Below are 12,511 nucleotides of genomic sequence, written 5' to 3' on the forward strand. Positions count from 1 at the left end.
TTAAGATTTTCTATTATCTATACTTAATTGAGATACAGAGCTCTTTTCAGCTATAAAGACGACAGCTACTTTATTAAGGTTTAAATCTGATTTCTTAATGATAGGCTGCTTCCTTTAAAGACTCGAAACCTGCACAACCTTCTTATGATAAAACCAGACCTGGCATGGTTGAGTCTGGTACTTTATTTAAATACAGCCTGAGAGTCTCTGAAGGGTGTTAGTTTAAAAGAAAGGTCCCTTGCTTTTGTTTTCAGTGTTGGAACTTGAGGCTAGCACTTAAAAAGAGAGCCTGCTACATCCAAAGCCTAGGTTTAGACCTGTATGAGGATGGAGAATGCCATGGTAGGTCCTAATGGGGAAACAGTTTCCCCTTCTATGCGCTGTATACATATTCGTTCAGTTAAAATGAATTAAAATGAATTCATCTTTTAGAGGTTTGTGACATCCTTCAAAATAGCAAAAAGCTATCCTAAAGAGTGGCAAAACCAGACTGCGAAATCACTGATTTGAATAATAATGGCAGCATGCAGCCTTTTTTTTTTCCCCCTCTCCAATCTAGAAAGGCAGAATTTATTCTTAATTTCTCAGGGCTTTTGATACACAGATTTTCTCCACTAACTCTGGTAAGAGTCCATATTTATATGTACAAATTTCATCTAAGGCATGTATCTATTTAGTCATTAAGTTCCAGGTCCTTAAACACTCACAGGGACAGAGCAGTAAATCCTCCTTCTGAGAAGGTAGCCTACGAGGGAGAAGTTAGGGGAAGCAAAGAGAGCCATAGAACGGCTATTTATGGAGCCCGGCTGCAGAGTCTGGGTCTTTCTGATCCATGGTATGTGTAATTACGTGTCTCACTGCAGGCGCTCTGCAGCTCAGTCCCTTTGCCAAGGCCGCTATTCACATACTTTTTGGATATGGCGTCAATTAAACTTGAGCTGTGTTCCTTATGACGACCAAATTAATGGTTTGACAGAGGCTTTTTCAGAGGCTTTTTTGCAAACTGGCCATATTCGAAGGTTTTAAAAACCGTTTCTTTTCTGTTCAAAATTCTGACAAACATGTCTCAAGACAGACCGGGACAACTTCATTATCCTCCCAACACTTAATGCCTTTTTTGTAAAGAAGGCTGTTTAATAACACGTCTGCTGTTTTCACAACTAAATTATTCCAGTTGGTCACACATTCCAGTCTTCAGCAAGACACTTGTGTTACGAGAGATAAAAACACGAAAAAGGAAATATATTGCAGAAATCAAAAACCTTATCTATTTCTAGACTCTCTCTCTTTGCCATAATTCATTCAAGAAGGCCCCAAGAATAATTTTTGATGTAAACTCAGCTACAAACATACATCACTATGCTGATAAAAATCACAGGCTAAACTTATGAAATATAGTGACTTTCATTTCTTTAGTGCTGTTAAAATAACTTTTTTCTAAGGTTCAACAGACACAAAAGATAAAAGGGGTTACCATTAATCCTTTAAGAAAAGAAGAAGAAGAAGAAGCAGCCCCATAGATTAATTCTGTGGTCTGATGATGGTCTTGAAGATGAACTTTTTAGATTAAGTCACTGAATTAATTTGATGAAGATACTGGAAATCATAAAAAAAAAACACAGCATCAAGCTGATTCAGTTAATACATCTTTGTTTGGGCACTTTACAGCATAAATTATGCTGAGAAACTTTTGGTTTCTAAATTCTGGCCTCAGTAAGGGCAGCGTGGAGACAGCAAACATTCACTGAGGACAGCTCTGCAGGTAGGCACTGGGTTAGGGATGGGGCTACAGAAACCGGTTCCGGGATCAGTCAGCTGAGTACGGAGATGGGGGTGGGACAGAGGGACAGACTTCAAGTCATTAACCACAGCGCAGTTGGAGAGGTGCTGTGCCAGAGGTTTGACGAAGTCAGAGAGCCTGACCCTGGAGCTAGAGCCAGGCATGAGAAACTGGAGGCGCCTGTCCATCAGCGGGCGGGGCAGCGGGGACATACACTCCAGGCCATGGGAACAGCAACAGCACACAATGCGAGGTGTGTTTGTGGGAAACAGTTCACGGTGGCTATACCCCAAGTCCAGGATGGGAAATTGTGGGCTACGCGCCTGGAGTGGTCAATGTCTGTAAAGCCCTTTGCTGAGGAGCCTGGAGTCTATTCTGTGAGTCTGCAACTTTCAAACTTTTTTTTTTTAAAGCAGCAAAATCCTTTTTAATTCGTTGACTTTTTATTTTTATTATTTTTTAAAATAATTTTTTATTTTTTTATTAACATATAATGTATTATTAGCCCCAGGGGTACAGGTCTGTGAATCACCAGGTTTACACACTTCACAGCACTCACCATAGCACATGCCTTCCCCCGGTGTCCTCCACAACCCCACCTCACCTTCCTATTACCCACCCCCAAATAGAAAAAAAGTAGCACTCTATTGGTTGAAGGGGAGACCTTATGACCAAACCTGCTCCTTCCCCCGCCTCCAGGCCCCTGAGGTCCCCCCTCCCCACCCAGAACCTAGAGCTCTGAGGAACATGGGTTGGAAAGCATTGTGATGGGCAACAGGGACTTGGGAAATGTCTCACTGGGACAGTGAGCCTCTCTGTTCAAGGAAACCACAATTTCTAGATCTCTGGAGCCAGAGTGAGAGAGCAGGAATCCTCCCTAGGACCCACATGTGCAGTTTTTACACAGAACCCCCCAGCAGGTCTGAAAATAAGAAAAGACTCTGCTTGCTGGACTGCCAATACTGAAATGGCGGGGACCACGTCTGCTCTGTACCCTCAAGGCTCGAGACTTGGCCTCACTCTCAGAGATGGGTAATACTTGCTTCCGACTGCCTAACGGCAAGAGGCGACTGGAGGTGGTGGCTGTGCATCTTTTCTTCCTTTCCTCTTGGATGGGGTGCGTTACACCCTCACCGTTCAGTGCCTGAATCACACGCAGCCTTCCTTGGCAAGTGAGTGTCTCCGTATGAGTGTAAAAGAAATGTGAATCCTATTTCTAGTTCTTTCCCTAACCTTTCTATTCCAGCTTATCCCTCTATGCAACATGTAACTGCCTTTCATTTCTCAGAGACATGGAGAATTTACACAATGTTACTTTTCAAAGCATCCTGAATTCTTGGGAAGAAAGATGCTAGAACAATGACATCTTTATTGGCTGATAAGCTGGAGTGAGAGGAATTAGGAAGAAGATGTTTATCTAGAGGCAGAGGCAAGGGCCCCAGAACGGTAAGCAATTTTCTCACCAGCCCTTTCTGGCAGCCATCTTGCAGAATCCCCTCACTGGGATGAAAAGAATGGCAGAAGCGGGGGGAGGGGTAGTGGATGGGCACACCTTGCCTCCTTTCCCCCTGTACCACTGAATTCTCCCTTCCTGCCAAGCTGGAGACTAATGGGTTGAAAGGAGGAGACTATGTAGCCTAGCACAGCTGGATGTGACAAAACACAAACACCCACCCATAAATGCAATGTGGCAGGTGCCCTGTCCATGAGACCCCTTCATGGGGCTTTCTGCTTTTTAGGTCTCTGATCAGTCAGTGTTATCTCAAAAGCTTGAACCATATGATAAACACTTGCTGGCCTTTCTATTTCTTACTGTCCCTTTTGAGTATGTCATTCCTTGTAACATTTGTTCCCCAATTCAGTGGGCACTGGAATAAAGGGGATTAACAAAAATTAGAAGCTCGCGTCATCCTCCAAGTTAATGAACCAGAACCCACTGGGGAGGGGTGTCTGGGTGGCTTAGTCGGGTTAAGTGTCTGACTCCTGGTTTTGGCTCAGGTCACGACCTCATGATCTCTTGAATGGTGAGATCGAGCCCTGCATCAGGCCACCCGCTCAGCAGGGAGTCTGCTTGAAGATTCTTTCCCTCTGCCCCTCCCCCTACCCGTGCACGCACGCTAATAAAATAAATAAATCTTCAAAAAAAAAAAAAAAAGAACCCATTGGGGATGGGCCCTGGAGAACTGTGTTTTAAATAGGCTCCACAGGCAATGCTGATATGTGCCAGACTCTGATAACTGCTGTCTTGCAGCCTTTCCCAGGCAACTTGTACGGCTTAAACTTTTTTCTTCCATGGAGGAATTTCAGTGTGATCCGTGTCCTTTCTGCCTCTTGATGGGACTGAAGTCTTAAAAATGATTCATCTAAATACTACACTCAATTACTTAGCTGCAAAAATATAATATGCCAAAATATACAACCAGACTGTATCTACTTCGATAATTTAAGCAGAGGAGTGCCAACCCAGCAGCGATCTCTTCTGCAGGACCAGGCAGGAGTTTAATTATGAGCTGGTAGGTCATGCAGCTGCCAATAACCTGGAGGGCGTTGACACTTCCGGCTTGATGGATATCTAAATCTAGTCTTTGGCTGCCACAGGAAATCTCCCAGCTTCCCTCGATCTGGCAAAGAAGGCAGGCAGGTCCGGGTCTGACTGCTCAAGTCCCCCAAATGGGTAGAGGAAGGGAGCACAAAGTGAAATGAGGGCTCTGGTGACTCAAATTCTCAGCAGGGAACCCGCCCCCATCCCCCAGGGCAGGGCTCCTAAGGTCAGAAGCCAGGCTGTGAGGTTCTCTGCTGCCATCAAGACCTAACAGGATGGGGGTCCATGTCAGGCTCTGGGCACCATAATACAATCCTGTTTGATTAAAAGAAATTTCTGGTAATGAATTAAACAGACCCAAGGAAAAAAGGACACGGTGGCAATATATTCTCCTGGCACCCAGCACACAGAGGGGAAGAGGGGGAAGAGAGAAAGAAGACATAAATAAAAGGGACTACTCACTGGGGCTTTTTTCTTCAGCAAGGTCACAGGCACAGAGCAGGTCAGAATCGATTGAGATGGGTTTCTGCTTAATCCAAAACTTAGTGCTGGCTTTCTGATTCGTAACAGGGTCTATCTCTACTTTGTCTCCAGAGATACCTGTAAGGCCGGGGTGGGGGGTGGGAGGACAAAAAAGAAGCCACAAAAAGTGGAAGGTGTAAGTGATTTCAGTGTAATCATTTGACCAGTTTTATAAATCCTAAATTGGATGAAAAGAGCTCTTTCTTATGGCTTTGGGGAATGCCACCAGCTCATCAGACTCCAAATGGCACACAGAAGTGCACAGCCTGGTTTTCTGGGTGGGTGAGTTGGGGGGAGAAACCAGCAAAACCTATACAAAAAAGGTATTAAGAAACATGCTGTCTTAGATGTATCACAGATACAATACAGAGTTTACCTACATATTGTTAACCCTACACAACACCTCTGTGTTGTAATGAAATAAACCATAACGTGAAGTTCATTAAAAAAAAAAAAAAAAAACAATTTTGATCAGTGATCTTTTTTTTCCTTCTTTCTGGTCTAGAAGAATCTTACACACTAAAAATAGGAAAAAATCTCTCTTTCCTTCTCTGACACTAAATAATTATCCCAGCTACATTGAGAGGAAGTCACAGGGGGATCAAAGGGTCCTTTACATAAAGCCTTCCAAGTTCAAGTCTGGGAGCTTGGCTTCAGTCTGTGGAGGTCACTGGTTCTCCGCTGAGGGAGAAACAGCACTGGGTGTGAGCTTTATGCAACAAAGACTTTACAACAGGAATCCAGCATGTTAAACACTGGCACTTCAGGTTTCATTTTCAGAGCTGTGGAAGACATAACATACTGTACAGTGGCTGGGAGCAAAGGTTTTCGGAGAACAAAGGTAATGCCAGGGATGAAAGGTGTCCCAGGATAACAGCGGCAATGCCTGGCAATTGCTCTCCCGGTGTCACTGAGCAGTACATGCTCAGCTGGACACACACGATCTGGGCTAGACATGCTCTGCTCCCCTTTTTGCCGAAAATCGAGGAATCTGTTCATGGAGTAAGACAAAAACCTTCAATATGCCTTCCAGAGTGGGCCCCAGAGAGAATCTTGAAAGTAATTAATATTTAGGCCATACTTTAAAGGTCAGGGGCAAAGTAGAAATAAGCAAAATCAAGTGAAGATAGGAGGTAATTAAAACCATCAAATGTACATACTGTAACAAAAAGACCATCAGAATTAATACATTTCACCCCATGGATCACACTCAGGAATTTTTCAAGACAACATGAGAAAACTTCGTAGACCAGAAGAAAAAGCAGATAAAAGAAAGAGCTCAATTAAGAAACAAACAAACAAAACCCCCCAATAACACCATGATCTCAGTCTGAGAGCAAATTCAAAATTAAACAAGAAAACAAATATAAAAAAAATTCTAATGATTAGGTCTGCCACACACTCCATTTTTATTTTGTTTTATGAATAAAGAAATTCCAAATAGCAGACAAAGAAAGGCAAGAGACCGTGCAGACTCTGGTAGAGTCTAGTCTGCTGTCTTCAGAGGAGACAGTGCAGTACAGTTGCTTAACCCTGGCCATTACTGGGTGGTCTTTCGAAAAGATGAACAATTGGTATTTTTTTATTAATTGAATGCTGGAATTTGTCATTAGACATATTTCAGGAACACCATAATTCAATCAGGCACAATGTCATAAGTTCAGTGGACTCTGGCCATTCAGGTCTAGATGATTTCAGGAGGGTGAGAATGTATCAGGAGACCAATTTTATTACATTTCACTTAAAATAGATTACGACTACCCAGTTACACTCTTCCCTCCAATTTGGTCATTAATTGTTAAAGATCTGGACATTTCTATAGTTCCCTGAAAGAAAAAAAGTACTTATGCCATGGTTGTTGGTAGCAAGTGTTTTTTTTTGTTTGTTTTGTTTTGTTTTGGTCCCCTATCCTTCCTCTGCTTATTTTGACATTTATAAAAGTCAAAAACGAGCAGAGCAAAATAAATGTGCAAATCTCTTATGTAGAATAAACCCTGCCCCACATTCCCTTCTCAGAAAGAGAAGGGGGGGAAAAATCATCACCAGAGAGGTACGGCTTTAAAATTTTGTTCTACGGCCCCACAACTCCTGAAGCCGTAGTCAGTCAATATTGTTAATGTACCTTGTTAATTTGATAGGATTTGTCAGGTAACTCCACTGGAAAATTATATAAAACTGTTCCAGATGAAAAGATGATAGTGACATGAATTAAAGTGATAGAACAATAGTGGAATATAAACCAGAAATGACACCCAAAGTGGCTGTTGATTTATTGCCGTACTGAGTTTGGTTCTGGGCTCCCATGTATATTAGTGCTACAAATCTGGGTCCATTTAGCAGAGGGATGCTCATACATACATCACCAGCTCCTGCTCCAAGCCAAGGTCACTCCCCATGGCATCAATCTTTTCAACAGAGCCTACTTCACAAAGCAGGACTTTTGTAACCATCTCAGATGTAACAGACTCTCGTCCTCTTTCATCTTTCTTTTATCATGTAAAGTACACTTTAACTTCTATTATTTTTATCTGCAAATTGTTACTGTATAGTTCATCCATTTCAGGCTCTATCTCTGCATCAATTGCCTGCGCTCTGCATGGCCACAAGAACACTTTCCCAATGACGCCCTTTCCGGGGATTATTGTGCAGTCACGGTTTGTAGAGGGGAACCCCAATTCCAGCGTTTGGGGAATGAAGATGTGGGAGATGAATGCATTAGGTTCAAGATGGGCAGGCAGGTGGAACACCATTTAAACAACTGGTGTGTTCCCAAAAAGTTGCCTGTAAATCAGATTTTTTCTGAATCAAGTCACATTTTCCCACTGACTTCTAGTTCCAGAGATACTCTGTATTCATTTTGGATTGATCTGTAATTGGCAGGGACTCCCAACACTTTAGTTTTAAGTTTCTCTGCCCTGCAGGCTTTCAGTCAAGTAGTTAATGATCTGTAAAACACTTGCCTGCCTAGAGGAGTCACTATTTAAAGGAACCTGTAGGGGGATCTTTCCTGATGGGAAAAATCCTTTTGTACATTAAATAATCTCACCCTACTTGAGATGTGTGTGAGTCTCAGCTTCTTCAAGCAGGGCCCACAGCCCACAGGAGCTAGTCTGCTCCTGCTGCACAAGTGACGACCCTCTGCTTTCCAGTTCTGGTGGGCCTGAGGTGGTATCGCCTTGGAGCCCATTCTCCCTGAAGGACCCAGAACCCGCTGCTGAAGAGTCTCCAGAACCTAGCCTGGAAGCAAAGAGAGACCACTTCTGTCCCTGCCTGGGAGTCCCAGGTGTCCTTCTTGGTCAGAAGAAGGAAGCAGCCCGGTGGAGAGGTGACCAGTCAGGAGGCTGGCATGACAGTCCAGGCCGGGGGCAAAGAGGGGTGAACACCACTGGCTGAAAACACATGTCAGCATGGTTAGAGATTCTTTGTGTGCATTGATTCAAATCTCAGGTGTGACACCCTTATCCCACTGGTTACTATATTTATCCCTATTTTAAAGATGAGAAAACTGAAGCACAGGGAGGTTAAGTAACTTGCCCAAGATCACACAGCTAAAAAGTGGCAAAGCTTAGCCACTACGCTCTTCTGCAAGAACTGTGCTAGGTGTTCTATATTACATGCCCTAGGAGGGGTGAAGGTGCTTGTCCTGGCTTGGGGAACTTTTAAGCCCAGAGCTGCCTGGTTCCCAAGTATGGTATTTCCCACTGCTCTGCACAGCCTCATTCAGCTGGATCCAGACATAATGGGGAATTCTGCCTAACTAGTCTTTAATGTCCTCTTTCAATTTTTACCAAGGAACAAATAAACAATCAAATGTGCCAATAAGTGCACACCTATTTTTGTTCAGACATGGCAAATCGGAGCCTGAAATCCTTTCAATATTCTTCTGTAGGACCACTGAGCATGGTTTTAATGTCCTTGGCTAAAGCTTTTATGTGAAGCCACGAAGGAAGGACAGGCGTGCTCCTTAAAGGCACTGTTTTTAAGTAATTCAAATTATAAACATATGTCCCAGAAAACAAGGGAAGTTGGCTTATGTTAAGTTTACATTTCTCCAACTCAAATGGCTGATAGAGGAACAGTTAATCCAACCATGAAAGAATATAACACAACCATGAAAAAAATATGTATGAGAAAAGTTTTGACTTGGAAAAATTCTTGTGAAGCTAAGTGAAAAGGACAGGAAAAATATTTAGAGAAAGGAGATCTAACGGATATGCTCCAAACTCGTAACGGTGGTCAATTCTGGTTAGTAAGATTACATCCTTTCCTTTTCTGTATTATTCCAAAACAGAAATTTCACCCAAAATAAAAACAAACCTCATTTTAGGATCTGACATTTTCTTGGTTTCTACTTCAGGATTCAATACCCTTTCCCAACTTTTCCAGTGTGGGGAAGGGAGTATGTTGAATCCTGGGGTGGGTAATCATGAAAGCAGCCCTAAACAAAGACTATGTCCGGCTAGCAGCTCTCAAGCACCCAGTGGCTGAGCGGCTGGGAAGGGTTCCCGCTGTGGCATTACGGCCACCCTGGGGCCACCCCCACAGGCTCTACCTGACCAGCTGTGAGAAGCGAGGAAGACAGTGTGGGAGCTGGCCTGAAGTGGACAGTGTCAGCCCCTTCCCTCAGAAGCAAGGATGCCACTTCTCTTCTTTTACCAGCTCTCCTCCCCTACCCACTTATCCATGGCCATCCGTCATGACCTTTTCATGCTCCCACTTCTGACAGCTTCCAGATACAGTGAGTCAAACTTCACTGGAAGCAAACTATCACGCCAACTGTCAAAGCAGAAAACAATGCCTGATTGCTGTCCTATGTCAATGCCAGCACATAAATCCTTCCCTAACAAGACAGCTCAAAATAAACAAAAACGCAACTCTAACGTACGTACAACTCTCTGGGGGAACTGTGTGTCCCAGGCTTTAGAGTTATCACAAGGAGACCTTCGTCTGTTTTTACTAACCAGAAGATTTCCATAAAAGGAAATGAGCACGTACATCATATTCTGCTAACACACTGGATACCTACTTTGGGCACCCCTGTGCTGGGTCCTCTTGCGTAGAGTGGCTTACTGAGAGCTCACCACACTTCTGATCAGGAAGGCAGTGGTGCAGAGAGGGTAGCAACACAGACTTCAGAGCCAGAGTGTCTTAAGTTGGAGTGTCAGTCTGCCTACTTCCTGATCATGTGACTTTGGACAAGTTACTGTAAAGTGGTGATGGTAACAGAATTTATATCCTGGGCTTTTGTGATGATTAAGTAAGATGTGTAAAGTGCTTGGAATAGTGCTTAATACGTCACTGGTGACCTATACCACTACTTCTCACGACTGTCATTATTGGGGGTTAGGCGCTGGGCTAAGAGATGGGACACAGACCCAGCAATGAGGGTCTGGACAGGAAACTCAGGGAGCCCCAGGAGGGATGTGAACAAAGGGCCTGACTGGCCCTGGTCTGGGGGCATTATCTCTGGGATCTGCTCTACATCCTAGCTTTGGGAGCACCAGGATTCAGAACGAGTGTCCAGCTGGGGAAACCAACATCTCACTCTCTGCGTCCTTGTAGCAATCTTCCATCACCAAGGGTCACTGGCCATTCTTCTTTCCCGTAACCTCCACCAATAGTTCAGTATGACATCAGGAAGACTGTTCTCACACCTGGAGCTGTGGAAACACTTGCACTATGGAGAACCCCCCCGCCCCTCCCCCCAGCCCCAACCACCTCCAAAGTCTCTAGGTCATTAGTTTGGGGCTCTTACTTTTGCCGGCACATTCCCAATACTGTTATCCTGGGAGAACGTACTTTTCCCCTCGTAAGCCTGAGCCTCCTCCTCTGTAAAAGGGGGTAATAAACAGTACCAACTCCCAGGATGTCATGAAGATGGTGTGACATAAGCATGTAAAAAACCCAGCAGAGTGCCTGGCACATAAGATGGCTCAATTAGTTATCAGTGAGATTATTAGAGAAAGTGCAGAAAGCTGAAATGACGTACTTCCGCAGGGTGAATCAAGTCAGAAAGTGGCAAAGCTGGGCTGAAGCCCAGGTCTATCTGACCAGCTCCAGGATGTGTCCTGACCAGTCTGCCGCTTCCCATTGCCCCAGAGGTGCACGCCTGACTCTCAGGAGGCACAACCTCCCCTAGGGGACACTTAAAATGCCCTTCTAAGAAGCTAAAACACAAATTCAGCAAAAATTAGGGCATTTAATATTCCGTGCCTCAGTGTATTTCCTGAGTTATTATTTATTTGCTCAGACATCATGAGCCACAGTGGTTCATTCATCAATTTCCTACAACTCTGAATCTAAGACTAGAAAAGCTCCACTGTTGTTAAATCCTGGAGTAGCTTTTTATATAATTCTACAATCCTCTTGTCTTCGGGTTACCTAGAGCCTTATGAAAGCCTGGAAAAGCCCCTGGGAGTGTCACTGAACAACTCTTTGCTGGAGTGGATTGTGCTGAATCCACATGGCCAATCGATAGCGTCCACAGAGCAGTCAGGTAAGTCTTTGAAACTTGTCTGAATTTACACACAGGATCAGATACAAAGGCTGTTTGGGCTTAATGAGACCTCAGAGATCACCTAGTCTGGGGCTTATATTCTCCATATGAAGAAATTGAGGCTCAGGGTGGGGATATGACTTGTCCGATGTCACCCATTAATGACAGAGCTATACCCGTAACTCATATCCCCAAGCTATCAGGCCAGGGTTTAAACAGACCAGCTCTCCTGTCTCAATGCATTAAGTTTTATATAGTGGGTATATTCACACTGTGATCAAATGCATTCCAGTATGAAAAGCACTGTCTCCCTTAGGGACCCCAAATAGAAAACAATATCATATTTTGGCCCAAACTATAATGAGACCCAGTAGAGCCTTACATTCTTTTTTTTTTTTTTTTTTTTTTAAGATTTTATTTATTTATTTGACGAGAGAGAGATCACAAGCAGGCAGGGAGGCAGACAGAGAGAGGAGGAAGCAGGCTCTCCGCAGAGCAGAGAGCCCGATGCGGGGCTCGACCCCAGGGGATCATGACCTGAGCCGAAGGCAGAGGCTTTAACCCACTGAGCCACCCAGGCGCCCCAGAGCCTTACATTCTTGAGATCAAGTGGGGTACTAGGCCCAGAATCACTGGTTCCATTCAAGTGCCAACCATCTGAAACCTTTTGGGAACTACAGCTAAGAGTTGCCAATTCCAATGTGTGGTCAGTTAGGGACTGAGTGACAAGCCTGAGTGTACTTGACGAGGCCATTATCTTTGGAATGAAAACTAAGGGGTGGCCTGAACATGAATGAGACCATGAATGTACAGCCAAACTCAGCACAGCGCTCAGCACAAGGGTAGAGCCTACTGAACGAGACCTGGGACCAATTCACCCAGTAATACCTGTCCCTGGATGAGGACTAAGGGCTCTCTGTAAAGAAGGCACTTATAAAGATTGTGTATTAGGGAAGTTAGCTTCCCAAACTAATATTCTCCTGGTAAACAGATAACTTCAAGTGAGCTTATAGTATCCAGTTGGGATGGATATGCCATTTCCTAAGAGAATTTATGGTATCACTCGTAGAGTGGGGAAAGACGAGAGCTTCCTCGAGCTCAAATGCCAAGGGTGAGGGCATGCTAAAAGGAATACAGAACCTTGATGGATGCTCCCTTATTCTATCCCCAT

General features: G+C 44.1%; 1 protein-coding gene across 11 annotated transcripts in view; it reads right to left on the reverse strand.

Annotated features, from left to right (window-relative positions):
* Nucleotides 1-12,511, reverse strand: part of LOC111145709 (mitogen-activated protein kinase associated protein 1) — a 250,961-nt gene that overhangs the window by 25,569 nt on the left and 212,881 nt on the right. For all 11 annotated transcript variants that reach the window (XM_022500841.1, XM_022500849.1, XM_022500848.1 and 8 more), the window contains one exon: nucleotides 4,785-4,922. In XM_022500841.1, the coding sequence (XP_022356549.1) occupies nucleotides 4,785-4,922 (138 nt within the window). The remainder of the gene's footprint in view (nucleotides 1-4,784; nucleotides 4,923-12,511) is intronic.

The sequence above is a fragment of the Enhydra lutris genome, unplaced genomic scaffold (genome assembly GCF_002288905.1).
Source record: "Enhydra lutris kenyoni isolate GAN:26980312 unplaced genomic scaffold, ASM228890v2 scaffoldscaffold13, whole genome shotgun sequence".
Lineage (NCBI taxonomy): Eukaryota > Metazoa > Chordata > Mammalia > Carnivora > Mustelidae > Enhydra > Enhydra lutris.